General features: G+C 33.7%; 1 protein-coding gene across 1 annotated transcript in view; it reads right to left on the minus strand.

Annotated features, from left to right (window-relative positions):
• The window catches only part of LOC140434951 (ADAMTS-like protein 4), a 1118363-nt gene that overhangs the window by 649945 nt on the left and 447702 nt on the right, over positions 1-20716 (minus strand). The window contains exon 4 of the mRNA XM_072523593.1: positions 1911-2007. Coding sequence (XP_072379694.1) covers positions 1911-2007 — 97 coding nt within the window. The remainder of the gene's footprint in view (positions 1-1910; positions 2008-20716) is intronic.

A 20716-nucleotide genomic window follows, 5' to 3' on the forward strand; every position in this document is an offset into this window, starting at 1 on the left:
ATTAGTAGCTAATGACAATTCCATGAAGATGTACAGCTAATTTTGCTTTGTTTTTTTATTAAACAATCGAAAAAAGTAAAAAATATTTTTTTTTGCCTATAAAACGTTGCTTATACATTTAAGAGAAAAATAATTTAAATAAATGATTTAAATCATAAAAAGTTCTTTTATTTTTAGTGTTTTCGAATTCAAATACATTGAAAATTGATCAAGATAATTGCAAAAAACCTTATTTTTGCAGTAATTTATAAATATTAACAACTTTGTTTTTTGCATAACTACATTTAACACGACCATTTAAAATTGTGACAGTTAATCAGTTATATGGTGCTAAATTTCAAAAAGATCGAACAAATAGTTTATAAGTTATTTAATTTGTTTATCCCAGAGAGCGATTATTTAAACAACTGTACTTGCCCAAATAGTTAATCTAGAGTCACTATTTTGTAAATCGCAATCGATTCTTTGAGGCCTTATTTTTGAGATATGTATTCACTTTAACGTTTTATTAAATTTGTTATTTAAAAACAGTTTGAAAAGGGGCTGACTTATTAGCTTCTTAACATTTAAAATGACTTTGACATCTTTTTATGTCACACGCTTGTAAGTAGGCGCAATGAAAATATGGTGCAAACAAACTTTACCAAAAAACAGTTTCCAAAAAAAATTTGCAGCGGACACTTCTCCCCTACACTTTTCCGTGACGATATTTAACGAGTATCACCACTTCAACGGGATATAAATTTTTACTCCTTCACGTTATATGTCGTCTATAAGTTGGATCATAAAATTTCTTCGTTTACAATCAGTTTAATTTCAGACAACAGAAATATGAAATGAGGCACATAACTGAAATAAAAGTGAAATAAAAATGCAAAAAAATCAAAAATATATTAGAAGACTCAAAGAAATTATATGGTTTGTGTTAAAAGACGAGAAAGATGAGTCTATTCAAAGTAAAAATATTGGTGCAATTGACTTGGAACGTGAAAGGAAGTCCTAATACAAAATGGTGGAATTTTGCTTGTATTAAAAATGGTACTTTACTTTAAATGTAAAATTTTATCTAATAGTAGGATTGCATCAGTCCTCAGCGCTGAGTCCTTATATATTCTTAGTGTTGGATAAAATAAGGGGAAACTACAGAGTAACATTTTCTGATGCTTGATGTATTCTGATGAAGTAGTATTATTAGGAGACAGTGAAAGAGAATTAAAACAAAAGCTGAAATGGTGGAAACAAGTCTTGGATGCCCAAGGTTTAAAACTTGGTAGCACACAAACAGAGCATTTAGACTTTTTCTTCAATATTGATTTACCACTGCAAATAAAATTTTGACTAGAAAAGGAATTGTGAAAATTAACAATTTTAAGTAGGCTAGAATCGATATTATAGAGTAATAAATAACTTAATAGAGATGCATACAGCAGAGGAATGAATGAAATGGAAGGGAGCGAGTAGTGCGTTGTGTAACAAAAATATTTCAATGAAACAAAAAAAAATTCTAGAAAATTTTAGTGTCAAAAATAATTCATAAAGAGTATATTAGGAGTAGAATCATTTGATTCCAAAATAAAAAAGTATAAGTTAAGATGATTTGGAAATGTTCAACTTTGAGACGCTGATCACCCAACACAAAGCAATGCTTGTGTGCAATTTCTTGGAAGGAATATACAAATTGAAAATAATTTTTTTTTCATATTATTTTAACTTATTGAGAAACACTATGTATAACGTATACAGGAATTTCAATTTTAAGTAGCAATTAATTGTAATGGTTTTTAATATACCACAAACGTCAACTTTGCCGATTTGAAGAATGTTTTAAACGGCATATAAAAACATCACAATCAGTATATATAATTAGAATTTTGATTAATATAAAGAGACATCAGATCATATCAACTTACTTGACTATTGCACAAATGAATCCTCTTGTAAAGTCCCACGCAGCCACTGACAAGACGTTTACCATTTTGACGTCGTCTTCTTTGTCTTCGAACAAACCTGCAAACAAATTAATATTAAAATTCGATATGCGTGATAATCTTCTAGTTTATTTATTTTAACCTATGAGTAAGAATAAGTAATTTACTTCAGCTGTGTAAATGCAAATGCCAAATCTGTGTTTTCCACAATTTACAAAGCAAACAGACGACAAATGATCTGACATGAGGAATCTAAAAATTGCATTATATTATAACACGTTACTTTATATAGGCAAAAACCTATCGCGAACTGATTTCTAGTATTTACATTGCGTAAGTTTATAAAAACTACCAGATTTGATATTAATACAGAGCACTACCATTCGCTTATGCGTAGTTGGTTCTTATGGACTCCTCATAGCAAACTTGTGGTAAGCCTAAATGAAACAGAATTTTTCTATCATATTAGAAATTAATTTAAAAATAATGTACACCAGATACTACAGCGACATCTATTAAAAACCCTTTGTTTAAAACCAATTATGGAAAAGCCAAATCTGTGCTTTCCATAATTAACAGAACAAACAGACGATAAATGAACTGACAACTGACTTCGTCAAATTACTAACTTATTCATCTAATCAAGTTGACATGTATGGCATGAAAATTTTAGATTTCTTGTGCCAGTCATAAAATTGACCACTTTTGTCCATCAGACAAGAAAATTGGAAATCAAGTTCCCTCAGACAATATAAAAAGATTTTTTTGCTGCTGTCAATGAAAGTATCCTAAAAAAATTAGCTGGTTATCTATGAATTTCGTCACAGTTGTTTTTCAAGCCTTTAGGCACGTTGAATGACCTATATTTACCATCAATAGCAATATCTATAAACTTTCGGTATGTCGAAAAATCGACATGTTTCGGGAAAATTAGAGAAACCAGAATTGGAGCCATAGAACAAAAAAAAAAGTCGCAGAAGGAAACCGTGTCAGAGTCGGCCTAACAAAGCGATACTCAAAGTTTTTAGATCTATTATTCCTACAAATTCATAAATCTACTAAGGAAATAAATGTTCTTCTTATGCTGCCTATCCGTTACAGATGTTGGACACTAGCATGACTATGTTGACTGCTACTCTAAAGATGTCGGTAGTGGTGAAGTTAAACCATTTTTGTAGATTATGAAGCCAGGATATTCTTCTTCTTCAGGTATTCCAGTTTGTAACGTTATATGGTTATGATTAGTTCGCGCTCTCTATCCATTTTATGTTGAACCCCTTCATTGGTAACCTGGTATATTCAGCAAATGCTCAACATGCTTCTATAGTACCACAATTTAAATGTTTCTTCAATCTCTTTAGTGATGCTTTAGTTAACGTCCATGACTTCACTTCATATAGAAAAACCAAGAATACGTAGCATTTTAGTAAATGAACTTTTTTTGTTAAATATCTTATTTTGACAAAAGCTAATCTAGTCTTCGTGATCCTTACCTTAATTTTCGTCGATTGTTTCCACTGTTTGTTTAAATTTCCACCCAAATAGTAAAACATGGTGATTTGTGGTATAGGTTAAGCTCTAACCTATTGCTTACTTTCGCTATCCTGGAGACAAGCGCCTGCAGACCGTTTAGACTGTCTGCAAAAATTAACAGGATTATTAGCGTATCTAATATTGTTTAGTAGTTTTCCATCTATAAGTATTTCCTCACCTATTTTGCTATTGTTGTATTTGTAATTTGTAACTTGTTTTATCCTTATATTTTCCACATCCTGTCATCATGAAGCCTGTGCAGCTAAAATATAAAGAAATCTAATATCCAGTAGAGGATTGGACCTGGTTTGATTGGTTAATTATTTTTAGGTCTGTCTAGAATAATGATAGTTAAAATAACTCGATGACTGGAGGGTTTTGGACGAAGTTTTATATGCTCCTGTTCGTCATTTATCAATTTATACTTTATTTCTCATATCCTTTACATTTTTTGTTTCAGCCTTTCATTGAATCATTAGCATCATTATATAATCGGGCGCATCTCGTAGGAGAGAGACACATACTAAAATATTTTTTTATAACCGGACAATAAAACCAGTCTGGACGAAAACCGTTAAACTATTATCAATATTAAAGTGAATTACATTAGCAGAATACTGTCTATCAGAAAACGCAGTCTCGTGCTATATATAATATGCAGAAACAGGAATATCCATTTATATCAATAAGGTAATGACGTCACTGGATTAACAAACAAGGATCAACTTTACTAGTATTTTAATTTCTAGGAGATCGTGCTACTAGACAATGGCAACAAAAGAAAAAAAATTTAAAAAAAAGAATAAATTCTTGAAATGTCCTGAAATTTGCATCATATTAAAAGCAGGATAACATACACATGTTTAAAGAAACGATTTATATTTCTTGTCTGGCATTTTTGATTCAAATTAAAATTTAGTCCACGTGTTTTTTAGTTTTTTTAAGTAAACCTCTATAAAGCTTCAGGACTTACAGATCCTAATTACCGAAGAAGAAAGTAGTACAACGAAGATGAAGTCCAACCAACCTTCGACAACGCCCAGTCCCTTTTTGACCACGAACCATCTTGGCAGACTAAAATCAAGAAAGCGCTCCTTTAGAGCCTTTCTAGACAAACCACCAGCCTGTTATCCTCTAATAAAAACTTTACAGATCAGTACTTCAGGCAACGTGGCACACATATTGATCGACGTGGCATATGCTGAATCGCTTAAGAACTGGTGTAGCACCGACCAAGTCAATCCTTATCAAATGTGGCATGCTGAATAAAAATGATGAGAAGCCTAACTTTAAAACAATACAAAACATGAAACATCTACTGGCCTGCCCAAACTTCCCGCATAGATACAGTCTTGACGATTTATGGACTAGTAACCAACTAGAGTGGGACACAGCCCAATATTGGGGTCGGAAACTAAGGTTTTCTGGACACGAAAAAGTAAAGTTAATGAACCAACGTAGAGAAATTTGAGTAAATATTACTGGGTGTCATATTATATTTGAGTATTCATGTCGATGTTGTAAGTTGATGTTATTTTTTTTTACTGCAAATATTTTGTTTTTTCTCCTTTGGTCTTCAGACCACGCTTAAAGATTTCGAATTTAATCTCCATAGATTTTTAATTCAAAATACTTTTTCTGTTACATATTATATCAATACTACTAACACAGAGTTAGACTAAAATGTTGCGTGCCTGATTCTCTTTTTCATATAAGATCTACTTGCCAGCTCCCGTTATATTCGCACAACTGTCTCAGAACCACCTAAGTTCATTTTTATAAGTTTAACTAGCTTTAAAATTAGGCGTGGACAGTTTTCATGGATATTTGCCGATATTGTTCTCGATCTTACGGGGCATGTGACAATACATCTGCGAATAACCCAGTTGACGGTTGACAATTGTTGATACAATTGACGGTTTCGGAGCCATTTTTCCCTCGATCTTTTCGTTGAGAATTAATTGCAGTATCCAGTATCTGCTACGTCTCATTATCTTTTTCTTCATTTTCCTAAGCTTTTCCCTTTTCAGGGGTCGCTGCCCTTACTCTTCATCTCATTTCTGTCCATCGGGTCTTCTTTACCTAAACATTTTTCTCTCAAGCCTTCTTCCACACAGTTTTTCCACGTTTTCCTCCGTTTACCGCTACCTCTGCTTCCATCAACTTTTAACATTTTTACGTCTTCCATGACCAATCTAGTGCAGTCTTTGTTCTTAAATCTTTTTGAGACTGTAGTCACCCAGCTTTTTCTCTAATGAAGTTATTCTTGATCCTGTGTCTTTAGTCTTATTCAACATCCACCGTAACATTTTCATTTCAGCTACTTTAATTTTCTTTACCTGAATCTTCTTTATAGACCACACTTCACTGTCGCACACCAACCCAGGTCTCACCGCACTCTAATATATCTTTCCTTTTAGCCCTTTCCCGATTTTTCGATCACTGCGCTCATTATCTTCCAAGTAAAACCAGCCAGCCTGTATCCTATGGGCAATTTTTCGATCTAGTGTATCATTTTTCGTTATGTACGAGCCAAGGTATTTAAATTCTCCTACTCTTCATAGTTTTTCTCCAAGCAATTCCAGGTCCACCACCCATTGCTCTACCTTCTAACCACATATACTTTATTTTCAACCTGGTTATCTCAAGACCTCCCTCTTCAATAGCCCTTTTTCAACCCTCCAACATATCTTTGCTTGCCTCTACTAACACGATATCATCTGCAAAGAACAAGATTAGGAGCTCTATCCCTTATTTTCTCTATCAGTACATTTATAACAACGTAAAGGAGGTAGGGACTTAGTGAAGAGCCTTGATGCAAACCAACCGTCACTGGAAAACGTTTGGTCAATCCGACATAAGTCCTTACTTTGGCATACGGTCCCTCATACATATCCTTTACGAGCAAGTACTTCTCAGGAACCCATTTTTCTTTCATACATCTCCATAGCTCTTGTCTAGGGACTGTGTCGTACGCCGTATTAAGATCTATAAATACCAAATGTAGCTGTCTTTTTTTCTCTCCGTATTTCTCTACCTGTCTCAAACCAAATATATGCCCCAAATATTCAAGTTTTCTCTTTTTCTATCATCTTAGTCAAGTCACCTTCGCCTTGGCCTATTCTGTTTACGGCTTCTATGTTTGATATGCGTTAAACCCATGTTTAAGTATATATTTACTGCATTACTTCAAAAGTATTTGCCAGTCAGAAGTTTTATGAATTTAAGATTTTCGTCACTACCTAAAAGACCAAGTGTTACATACGATTAAACTCATATTAAAGTGAGGATGCTAATAATAATATAACATACAGCGTGGCAACAATGCAAGCATAAAATTTAAGCAATCCGAACCATCCATTTAAGAGATAATTAGGGGTTTTTAGACTGTTGGTCCACACTGTGTATATTATATTTATATGCATACCCTATTTTATTTTATAATTTCGTTATTTTCTTAAAGGCAGTGTAACTTAGGCATTTTAAATTCCATGCCATTAAATCATCCTGTAAAATAGCAATGAATGTTTCTGGTCGATTAGATCCACTTTAGTTAACTGTTTCACATGTAGTGTAATGACAGAAAGCACCAATTTTCATCTTCGTAAAAGATGTCATCGTGCAAGCATTAGGCAGTGTCCGAAAGGCAAACCGCACAAACAAACGTTTGACAGGGTTTGATTTAATGTCTCATTGTTTGAGGGCAGTGAAGTGGTCAGGGCGTGAGATAACGTCACTTCCTCTATTCTGCACGCCCGAATGTGCACATATATCTTATATTGCGAACTACTACTACCTTTTAAATTAACATAGTATTTCTAAAGAAGGTATTGTAAATATTTTTTTAATATTTTCTGGAATGTTTTCAATATTGAATAACAAGAAATGATAAGCAAACAAATTGTAAAATACGTGATTTTAAATAAACGAATACTGGTTGTGATGAATTGAGTGACCCACAATAGTTTACCTGAACGATATCATTCACAAAAATACAATTAGAGTTTGTGAATAAAAGTAGAAATTTCAAAATCAAATTATTGTAATTAGGCCAACGCCTCTGTTATAAAGTTGCAAAAATTACATTTAAAAGGTGCTTGGTATACCAATGACTGACTCGCTAAAACGAGGGAGATCAGCTTAGCCTTCTAATGTTTTTATTGTATTTTGTGACGACAATTTTTGTGTTGCAACTACAGCAACCAAACTTAGAGTAGCCCAAAGACGAATGTAACGCTCGCTACTTTGACTGACTCTCAGAGACACAGTTAGAAATGAAGAAATAAGAAGAAGGACAGGCGGCACAAATGTCATAGAGCGTATAGCATGGCTGAAATTGAACTGGACGGGCCCATATGGCCAGAATGAATGACGGGCGGTGGACCCAAAGAACTACAGTTTGGAGACCACGAGCTGATATAAGAAGCAGAGGTAGACCACCTTCACGATGGACAGACGACATCAAATGAGTCGCCGGGAATCGGCTGCAGGAAGCTTAAGACCGACAGAACTGGAAGAAATTGGGGAAGACCTATGTCTAACTTTGGACGCAGAAGGCTGTTTAATGATGATGATTGATGTGTCGACAATCAATCTCCAATGAGGTATTTGTAACTAAGACAAAGTTCTGAAGATGTCATGTTACATACGGAAAGTACTCAGCTGATTTTAATACAAAATTTTATACACTCTCAAGTTGGTTTTGAGAACATACACCTGTTTTCGGTTTAACCTAGAAGTTTAAGAAATTTTAGAAGTTTGTATAAGTCATACATTTTTTTTCCAATTTTTAATTAAACTTAATCATGCATTATTTTCTTATGCTTTCAAACTATATTGTCAATGAAAAATATCAACTTATCTGAAGATAGAACCTCAACTCTCCAATAGTTCCCTCTGGATCCATATACAGTAAGATTTTTTTTTATGCGGATTATTTTTATGCGATTGTACGGTTTTTATTTCATCTAAAAATTTCTATTATTAACTATTATTATTAAATATTAACTATTCACATCCAGAGGTGTGTAAAGGGGGTAGTGAGGCGCAATACATGATCCTGTTGGCATCACTTAGCCTATCCTACTTAATTCCTATCTTCACCTCCAAGTTGGTACACGCCGGTAACCTGAGCAACCCCACTGCAGATTGGGTAACCAACCCCCAGTGGAAGGTGGGGTCAGGGCTGACGAAGAAGGGAGTCTTGGTCCTACGACGAATAGGGGGTTGGGCTGAAGGTTAATTACCTTCTCCTAGAAGAACTATGAGTTATGAACGTTCAAGGAAGAAAAGCCGGACTGATCAAACGACGACGACTGTGAGAGAAAAAGGAACACGATTTGAGGGTTGCGACATGGAATATTCGAACCTTATATAGATTGGGAGCTCTCCAAAATCTCCTAAATGAACTAGACAGATACAAAATAGACATAACTGCCATACAAGAAATGAGGTGGGTTGGAAACGATGTAATGGAAAAAAGAAGCCATACGATTTTCTACAGCTGCGATCCTAAAGATCACGTCTTGGGCACAGGATTCATAGTAAACAAGAGAGTAAAGCATACTATAAGAGATTTCAGAGCCATTAGTCCAAGAATGTGCATTTTAAGAGTTAAAGGTCGTTTCTTTAACTACAGTCTAATTAATGCGCATACCCCGATAGAAGAAAAAGAAGAGAACATTAAAGAAGAGTTTTATGACGAATTAGAGTCCGCATATCAGTTATGCCCAAAAAATGATATAAAAATAATCTATGGAGACCTAAACGCCAAAGTTGAAAAAGAACAGCAATTCCAACCCACAATATGTAGGCACAGTCTCCATGAGCAATCAAATGACAATGGCAATAGGTTAATAAACCTAGCAAGATCACTTAACATGGTGATTGCCAGCACATACTTCGCTCGCAAAGATATACACAAAGGTACCTGGAAATCCCCAGATGGACTTACAGTAAATATGATAGATCATGTCATTGTAGACTCGAGACACCAATCGAATATAATAAACGTCCGCACCAGAAGAGAGGTCAATGCGGATTATGATCACTACCTGATCGAAAGTAGAGTAAAAAAAGTAGCATCAAAAAGGAAAGAGGCTCTAAACATGAACGATACAAGGTAGAAGGATACAAAGAAACAAACAAAAATAAAGAGTATGAACAAAAGATAAACAACAAACTAGAAAACAGAATGACATATGAAGACCTAAATAAGGAGTGGGAAGAATGCAGAGACATCATAAAAGAGGCAGCTAAAGAAGTATTAGGCATAGAAGGTAGAGAAAGAAGAACAAGAATCAATGACTGGTTTGACAAAGAATGTCAGATTATAACAGACAAAGAAAAACAGAGCATATTTACTGATGCAACAGATGCACAGAACCCGACAAGCAGAGGAAGAATATAAACAACTACGCAAAGACGAAAAGAAAACTCACTGAATAAAAAAGAGAGAATATATGAACAAAGAACTTCAAGAACTACAAGAACTAAGTAAATCAACAGAGACAAGAAAATTTAATCAGAGACTGAACAAAAGCAGAAAAGACTTCAAACCGAGAACAACGATATGTAGAGATAAGGAAGGTAATATATTGACAGAACAGCAAGAGATACTAAGTAGATGGACAGAACATTTTTCGAAAAAGCTTGAAGGAGATCGGAGAGAGACGAACCCTGACATACCATTAGACCAAACAGACAACAGAGAAAAGACTCCACCAACAATAGCCGAGATTAGAGCAGCAGTAGACAAATTAAAGAACAATAAAGCACCGGGATCGGATCAAATAGCATCGGAGTTACTGAAGGAAGGAGGAGACGCACTACAAAAAACAATACATGAATTGATAACAAAGATATGGTCGAATAAATAAGGCAGCCACAGAATATAACAATAGGAGAATACAACATTAAGGGGGTAAAAAACTTTATATACTTGGGATCCCTAGTCACGTCTGATAATAACGTTGCGGAGGAAGTGAAGAGGCGAGTATTTGTTGCAAATAAATGTTACCAAGGCTTAATTAGGCAACTAAGATCAGATAACGTAGCAAGAAAAACAAAATGCCAAATATATAAAACCCTAATAAATCCGGTACTCACAAACGGCTCAGAAACCTGGACACCCACTAAAAGGGAGGAAACGTTGTTAGCCACCTTGAAAAATCTTGCGACACATATATAAGGGCACAAAAGGAAACGGAATATGGCGAAGAAGATACAACTCTGAACTATACAAAATATACCAGGATCCGGATATTATAACATTCAATAAAATAGGACGGCTGCGTTGGATAGGACATGTAGACATCTTCAAACAGATGCCAGTAGGAAAAAAACAAGAGGAAGACCGAAGCTGAGATACTTAGAACAAATAGAAAATGATATAACAACCTTAAAAATAAAAAACTGGAGAAAAAAAGCACGAAACAGATCAGAATGGAAAAGAATCCTGGAACAGGCCAAGACCCAAAAAGGGTTGTCGAGCCAGTGATGATGATGATGATTCACATCCAGATGTCAGTAAAATGAGCCATTGCAATTCGGGAATTCCCTTGTTACATGATGTCTCTAATACATAATTGCGAGTTTCGCATTGAAAGTTATAACCTGTTAAAATTTTTCTGATCCCAAGTTGCTGTATAATAAGCAGCACGGTTTTCGGATTGAAAGATTTCAAATGAGTGTCGTAAAGTTTTATTTTTCATTAAAAGAGGTTTTTGTCAACTTAAGTCTCTCGTCAACTCGTAAGTGTTCTTTTTTTATTTCGTTTTAAGATTTTATTTGGCCCAATGGAGAAAAAAAAAACATCAAAGACAATCAATTTCGTTGGAAATGAAAATTGCAATTTTAGATCGCTTAGGAAAAGGAGAAGGATCTGCGGCAATTGGAAAACATTTTAATTTAGGCGAATCAACTATAAGAGCAATTAAGAAGAATGAAGTTGCTATAAGAAAATCTATAATTTTTGGTACAATATTAAGTGTCAAATTTTCATCTTACTTAAGGGATGTATTAAGGAACTAATCAAAAAAAGAATTCCTGTAGGTGGTTATTTAATCCAGGAAAAAGCTCTTTAGTTTTATGAATTAATAAAACAGTTAGAGCCAGCAACTTCCACTTCCCAAGCTGGTAAAAAATTTTCAGCTAGCAAAGGATGGCTATGGCTAATCGGGTTTTATAAAAACAAATGCATTTCATAATATCAGGATCACAAAAGAGAGTGCTACAGAAGATAAAGCAGCAGCAAAAATATTTCCACAGGAGCTAACGAAAATTATTAAAGATAGGGACTGTTGTACCGGTCAAGTATTTAGCGCTGTTGAAACGAGACTGTATTGAAAAAAATGCCTAACCGTACTTACATTGCAAAGGATAAAAAAACTGCAGGTAAACATAAAGCAAGTAAAGATCGAGTAACATTATTACATACTTTGTATCAATAAAAAATAATGAAAATAAATCGGAATGTAATGAAATCGGAATTTAATAAATAATAGAAAATTTGAAACTGAAGACAAACCTAACGATACGGTAGTGCAAGTATTAGGAGATGATACCGTAATAAAACAAACTGATGAATCTAATTTAAAAGGTAAGGAAACAGTGGTAAATAATACGACCAAAGAGAAACCTAGCGAGACAGTAGTACTGATATTAAAAAATGTTACAATATTAAATCAAATAGCTAATACAAAATCAGAAGATAATCAAATATTAAACAACACAAAATTTGTAGCAATACATCAGGAGATAAGATGTAGAAACGCTCGTAATAAATAAATATCTCAGACCACATGCTTTAAAAGGTAAAGATTTATTTTACAAGTAAAACAAGAAAAAGCAGTTGATGTTAGAAAATTGATAGAAAAACATTAAGATTTAAACTGGAAAATATTGAAGAATTAAACACGTTTTAGACCGACACAACTTAGAAAATTTGGACATGTGCTTCGAAGAAATGGTCTTGAAAAACTTACCATCCAGGGAAAAGTAGAAGGCAAAAGAAATAGAGGTAGATCTCCCACACGATACACGGACCATATTGTTACTACCATTGGCGCTTCATTGTCAGAATGTGCTCGAATGGCAGAAGATAGAAAGAAGTGGAGGAACATTGGGAAATTTAGCTAATAGCTTCATGATATCACGATACCTGCATCAGATCAACGACTAAGAAGAAAAACTTAGAAAAACATCCACCTGCAGGCGAAGTTCATAAATAATTAGTTTACTTTCAACAACAATTCTAGTAAAATAAACAGGTTCCCCTGTTTTCCTGTTTATCGACAAGATATGAATGAATATAAATAGTCACAAAAACAAATAAAAATATGGGCCAGCTTTGTCCTAGAATAATACCAAAATATACTTTAGAATTAAAACAAGAAAAAGCAGTTGATCTTAAGAAATTGATAGAAAAACATTATGATCTAAACTGGAAAAGTATTGAAGATTTAATCTATTTTAAACACGTTTTAGACCGAAACAACTAAAGAATTGTAGAAATGAGAATTGTAGAAACAACTGTAGAAATATGGACTAGTTTTTTTTAAAGCTTTTGTATGAATTTCTTTGAGATATTCGAAGTAATTTATCATGCAGCCTATTTCTTTTAATTTCTGGACTGGATTAACTTTTTGTTTTGTTGTTGTCTTGGTTTTATGTAATTTTAGAAGGCTACGGGACGTATCCCTACTTTTTCAAGGCAAGTATTGTCTTTTTTTTGCAATTTTTTTTATGTGCTTTTCTGTGGAACGTATCCACCGCAAAAACGAGACCTTACTGTTTCTCATATCATAAAAGTTCTGATACTTCAAGGACTGCCTTTCTAGAATCGTTAAATAAAATGTAATATAATATGTTCTTTTACACTGCCGCGTCACAAAGTGAAACTTGAATTTGACATTTTTCGAAACCACTGTAAACAAAGACAATACAATATCCCTTTGGTGCAGTGTCTATAAGAGTGAGCAATTATCTGTATCACATGCTTTCAAATATGCTTATGTACTAAACATCTGAAAACAAATAGCCATATACAGAGATTAACTTTCCTACATCATCATTATCATTAGTCAGCCAATCGCGTCCACTGCTGGACATAGTCCTCTCTCACAAGTAAATCACAGTAGCTTCCAAGATTTATCAGATATTGTTAGAAGTTCAAGCAAGTCGGTTTCAGCAAGATTTTATTGTTTACGATGACTCACTTGACGATGTCTTTAGTTAAGATGTACCTATGAAAAGATCTAAGAGGAGCAGCAGCTCTGAAGATGACAACCCATTAATTGAATTAAAATATAAACAGAGAGGTAATATGGTTGTAGAAGAAAAAACAAAATGTAATTCGAGGTCTAATCAAGTAAAAACTTCTTACTCCAAATGCTTAAACAGTTCTCTTAAAGATACAGGACTGCTGATTACACCGGAAATTAAATTATCCTTTGTAAAGAGAAAGCCAGCTTTAAATAGTAAAGCCCATGAAGTTACCAAAGATTTGTTAGCACCAATACCAAAATTGAATAATGCAATCAAAGTTGTGAAAAAAGCAACGAGCGGTACGACAAAAAAATCTTGGCTAATCTTGGAAAATGAAGAATCTTGGTATTGTTTTCTTTGTAACATTTGCAGTAAAGAAGATATGCGCTTGTACATAGTGTGCTATCGTCATATTCACAAGTCCTGTGTAGGACTGACTAAAGATGACAAAGAAAAGTTTACTTGTCCTTACTGTTCTTAAGTTATATTTTTTTTTTTATTAGAAAAAGATGTCGCATCCACCAAAAGGTTATTAACGACGGAACAAAATATAAATAACAAAGTTAAACACCTACAGATTATACAAAATGTTTATGGATCTAAGATAATTCACTATATTGTCACAGGAACAGTTTTGACCTAAAGCCTGTGGTAGAGCGAGTGGATCTTGTAGCGCTGTCTTTCTTGGTCATATTTACTACAAATTGTTAAAAAGTGTTCGACTGTTAATCGGACGTTACACTGATCACATATAGGTGGATTTTTCTTTGTGAAAAGGTACGAGTGCGTTAATCTGGTATTTCCTAGACGTAAACGCGCAACCGCAATTTGTTCTCGTCTAATGCGCGACGATGGAAACCACTGAGACACATTATTTTTGATTTTTTTTTTAAATTGGAATTAGTTTGAGACCACTCATTTCGCCACAAACACAACACTTTTTAAAATAAGCTTTTAAGTCACTGGAAACACACTTGTCTATCGGCTCCGACAAATCACTTAAAATTGCCTCTCGTGCAATCCTGTCAGCTTCTTCATTTCCTGTTATTCCGACGTGTGAGGGAACCTCACACCTGAGAGTTAGATGATACTGAACGATTATCTACAGAAGAGTCACTATCTAAATCAGAAATCTCTTTCCCTAAGTGGTTGTGTAGTTTCTTTTGAAGTTTTGTAAACTTGCTTTTTGTAGATCTATCATTTGCATATTGATAGCTGCTTTGTAAAAGATGGAGTAAACCAGCCATATCAGTTGTAAATTCTTTTACGACGCTAATAGTGTCGGGGGAGCCTTGGACATTATCAATCAGTAAGGACAATTGGTGGAAATTTAAAACGAATGGTGGGGTATGATTATCAATGAAATTTTCAAGAGTTTCCCGTGTAGATTGGACTTTAGATGAGCGTGGTTTTTTTGGTTTAGAGAGTTTGGGTTTTGCAAACAGATTTTTTGATGAAATTTCTGAATCTGAAGGAGGCGTGTCGATCTCACCAATACTGCGTTTTATGGAAGGACTTGCGTTTTCGCAATTGCTATTAGAGTTTTCACTTAGATGATGTGGCTTTATTACATTTGGAAGTACTGGAGCAAACTCATTGGTAGTGACAGAAGTCGAGCTTGTAGTTTTATTTGTAAGATTGGTTGAAATGGTTGTTTCAAAAAATTGTGGTGATGTATCAGTTTTATTAGAATTTTCTGCAGTTGTATCTAATGGAAAAGGAGCTGATAGATTGGAAAATATTGCTTCCGAAGTTTGTGAAAACGGTATTGCCGCTGAAGGAGGTTGATTAAAAGTGTTGCTATGAGTAGGAGTATTAGTAGTTTCTTTGTCGTGGAGATTTGTAGGTGTAGGTGATATGCTCGGATTTGATAATGGATAACTTGATGACTGCTGGGTGTTTGGTACCTTGTGTAGTATACTTGTTGAAGCTGTTTGATTTGGTACTTCATTGTTTGACTCAATATGAGTTGATTCCGTTACTGAAGTGGTTTTGCATTGGGATGATATGTGTCCTGCATTTTTGCAAATAAAGCAGGTGAGTGTACCTTGTGACAAAAATATGCGGTAAGGTGTTTGGTCGAAATTTATTAGAACAGAATCTGGAATTGGTGATGTTATAGCGCTTATATAAACTTGCCTCCGAAAGCTCAATATGTGACTATATTCGGGAAGAGTCGAGCTAATTTTCAGAAATGTTATTGGGGAAATAAGCTTTAAACCGATATTCTGTAATTCTTCAACTAATACTTGATGAGGAATTGACGGGCAGACTCCAGACAAGACTAGTCTTTCTGCTGGAGAGACAAGTCTTCGTGCTGTTACAACTTCGCCGAGTACTTCTATAGAGCCATGTTGTGTCATGAAGTTATCTACTACTGTTTTGTTTGCCAAATATATGCAGATTCTATTATGAGATAATCTAGATGAAAAAATAATATTTTTTGGGTTGATGATTGTACCCAAAGGAATGAGATAATCCTGCAGTTTAGCATTATCGATATAACTAAATACAATTGCTTGGTTCTTACTCGGAACAGAATGTGAAGCGGCTGAAGAATAACTGTTTGTGATATTCGAACGTTGATTTACTGGACTGGTTAGATCGGAAGGTGTGTTTACATTGTGTGAAGTCATTTTAAGCTGCGGTGGCGAAGGCCTTACTCCGACTCTGGTAAATGAAAAACCAATCGCATGCTACTATAAGCCATGATATAAGGATACAAGATATGATATTGCCACGCACTAAACTCGTACATCTCGCGCATGACGTCACCTTGTGCTAAATTTTCAAAATGTAACCATGCTTGCGGATGAAAGGAACTGTTGAAATTCTAATATAATTTATTAGATGTTTTGTTTACTACGTGAATTTAAGCTTTAGTATTTAAAATAGTATATTGTAGAAAATAACACTTTTTCCATGAGAGTGAAGTTTGATGGAGCGACCCATGGCCGAATGCCACAAATTGCAAACCGTGGAATGTGATTTTCACACACAATATATATATATATATATATATATATATATATATATATATATATATATATATATATATATATATATATATATATATATATATATATATATATAGACACGTTAGGTAAACTGACGTTTTATTTTGAGGTATTAGTCATTAATAGGGTAGGATAAGTAAAACTCTTTGTTCTTTTATTTAGCTTTTGCAAAACTTATTCGCTTCTTCAGGATATGCTAAAATATGGTTATAATTATTTTATCTCCTTCTACCTATATATATATATATATATATATATATATATATATATATATATATATATATATATATATTTGGCTTTACAACCCTGTGTGGGTCCTAGCCTCCCCAAGAATTTTTCTCCAGTCGTCCCTATCCATCGCTTTCCTCCGCCAAGCACGTATTTCCATATTTCTCATGTCTTCATCGATGTTATCTAGGAATCTTGTTCTGGGTCTTCCTCTTCTTCTTTGACCAATAGGTCTATCAAGGAGCGTTTTTCTAGCTGGGTCAGTTTGCTCCATCCGCATTACATGGCCTACCCACCTCAGACGTCCTATATTTATAAAAAATTTATTAAAAATCCTTTGTAAAAGGTATATAATTTTTAAAAACCCAAATGGGCTGTTATAGACAAAACGTTTTCGGAATCCATTATTCCATCATCAGTGTCTAGGTGCACATGAGTGTAGCCACTAAATACATGGGTAAAAACCCGTTAACAAAAATTTAGTTACATTTGTTTTACATTATATTATATACATTGCTAGGATGCTAAAGTTACCGTTGGATTAGGTAACATGGCGACATATGACTCCACGTTGAAGTTGCAAGTCCTGAGACGGTGTGTCTACGAGGACTTAATGGAAGCAAGCAAGCTATATTTATGTGTTTTACGATATCTGGTTCCTGGTATATCCTATAGAGTTCGAAGTTGTATCGTCTTCTCCAGACACCGTTTTCATTTACCGCTCCATAGATGCGCCTTAGTATTTTTCTTTCGAAACATCCTAACATGCTTTCATTGCTTTTTGTTAAAGTCCAGGTTTCTGAACCATATGTTAGGACTGGGCGTATTATTGTTTTGTAGAGTTTTACTTTTGTATTTCTTGATATAACTGTAGATTTAAAAAGGAGATTAAGCCCAAAATAGCATCTATTAGCCGTATATATATATATATATATATATATATATATATATATATATATATATATATATATATATATATATATATATATAACGGTAGATATCGGCGTAGCTCGCAACAAAGGAAAATATGTATATAATAAATATGTGCATAAGACGGAAAGTAACCCCATATCTGATTTTTGATCTTCTTCAGTATGGTGCAGTTTTAGGCCAAGTATTATTTTGTCCCGATTATCTTCTTCAGTATTAACCCTTAAAACAAGTCATTAAGGTATACAGGACCATAATATATTCTAGATATCAAAAAACACAGACTACTTAAGATAGTATATGTGCTAGTTAGGTATTTTTAACTACAAACTAACCCAATACTTTGACCAGTAGGTAATTCTTCCAAAACAGCATTCTCGGGGGTAAAACAAGAAGCACCAGCCTTCGCACCATCATCAAAACTGTTTCCACTATTGTTACAAAGTTCCGCTCTACAAAAACAAATATTTAGCAATGAAATCACTAGACATGATTATTTAGCACTTCAATATAATAAATATCACGTACCTGTTTAATAAATCATCCACAAGTCTTTTTTGTTGTCTTTTATGTTGCCGGTTCGTTCTATCAAAATTTGCCTTCTCATTCTGTTTATTTGTTTTAGATAAATTTATTGAAGAAACAGCGTCTTTTTTTAAAGGACGATTGTTTGCTGGTGTATACCCCAGCAATTCATGTTTTAAATTACGTTCATAATCACTTTCAATAAAATGCTTAGAGCGAACACGAGCAAATTTAACATTAAAACTATCCTGGCGTTTACACAAATGTTTCCAAACAGCTTGCATTTCCTTGTCTTTTGGAAAGCTATAAAATGCTTTACCGGGTACAAAACTCTTGCACATATTGTCAACGGCACACCCATACACTGCACACCTCATATTGCGAAAAATTTAAAGCCTTTAACACTCTCAAAATATTATTTTACTAAATATTGGCTATGAACCGTAAATGTACATAAATATCAAAACACAATATGCCGAAATTTAGCACAAGCTGACGTCACATAAGCCACGCCTACATGCGCGGTATCTTATCTGTTTGTATTTGTATCATGACTATAAGCTACTTATAGCAACTAACCTCACAAAATGATTGTACGGTAGTGTATATTTATTATTTGACGTTTTCTTTTCACAATAATAAAATAATAATTACGTATAGATGACTTACGTAGTAGTATCTAGTAGATAAACACTTTAATTTTAAAAAACTATTTAATAAAACCACTTGTTTTTATTAAAAACTAGGAGTACGATATCAGTACAACTTAACCGTACCTTGCCAGGGCAGAAGTCAAGTTATATTTTTTAAAAATGTTTGTTACGTTTATATTATTTAATTGCCTTTATTTTTTAGAAAAATGTGTTACTTTTAACTGTATGTCTGCAGTGCCTAATATTGACATGGGTGGCAATAATAGGAGATCTATAATCCTAATATTGCCATTCGTAACGTTAATAAAAAAGTATTCTTTATTTAGGTTTTTGATATAATTAAAATATATTGTTAAAGAAAATACATTTCTTTACTTCTACTCAAATTTGTTTTCATTTATTAATACAAGTGTAGGATTTGTTTAGAACCAAACGGTAAGGTGGCAATATTTGGCTCACTTACCTTACAGACATTAATGTCAAACATCAATAAACTTATTTTAACCTTTAATTGTGGCTTATTCCCATTACAATCGTAATTACTTTAAAATGCCACAAGAAAAGCTTCAGAATAATAGATAAGATCTAGATAAGAGAAAGTAATGTTCCAAAAATGTCGTCAGCCTTACAGCGGCCACCGCACTTTCGAAGTACGGTACGTGCGACAGTCAACTGCGCACAAGTAGTAGAGGGTGGTTTTAGTTGGTAGCCATGATAATAGATACCAGAATCTTTGGCACTGCTATCTTGAGTACTTTAAATTAAACTAAAACCCAAATTTTAGGGACTCAAAATGGAGGTAGCATAAAAAAATTTCGAAACCCCCCTCTCAGGCAAATTCTGAGTGCGCTACTGCGTTTTATATTGTGGAACTTATTATATTTTTAATTATTATTTAAATTCCATGCACAGCAAATTAACTAAGATATATTTACAAAGACAAAATCAAGATTGCTTTTAACCCTATTTTCATTTCCATAAAGCTTGTTGAATAAACTAAATTTAGTATTGCTTATATTTGGCTCTTTTTAATGACGATTTTGCCGAACACTGGGTTATACAATTATAATGCTACCTAACGTTAAATTGACGTTATAAAATAGAATCTATCAATGAATAGGACGGGGATTTTCCTTACATACTTCGTTCTGGATGATTTCAGAATTTAATTTAAATTAAAAAGTTCTAAAGTGATTTCAATAGCAATTGTAGAATTACATAATGGGATTGATTGTTGACGAGTCGTAAAAACATAAAACCAATATTAGCATTTTTATTGATACCGAATTTTTATGGGCAATTTATTTTGCTCTTTAGCTAACCACGCATTTGTTGAAAGCGTGCTCGACGGCTCATTTGATTTGCATTGAATTTTTTAACCAATTATTTTCAGTCGAACTAAACGAATACTGACACAAAAAAATCGGTTTTTTATTGTGCAAATAAAAATCGTCAATCTATTTAAAGATTCATAGGGGAATGCAGCTTTAGCAATAAAAAATAATTGAAATATTAGCTTTTTTGATAAGCGATGAAAATAAATTAAAAAAATCGTTTTATGTATTTTGCAGAAACGTACGTTTGTTTATAGTATTTGTATCATACTGAAATATGTAGTAGTAACTAGTTATACAAC

The sequence above is a fragment of the Diabrotica undecimpunctata genome, chromosome 2 (assembly GCF_040954645.1).
Source record: "Diabrotica undecimpunctata isolate CICGRU chromosome 2, icDiaUnde3, whole genome shotgun sequence".
NCBI classification, from domain to species: Eukaryota; Metazoa; Arthropoda; class Insecta; order Coleoptera; family Chrysomelidae; genus Diabrotica; species Diabrotica undecimpunctata.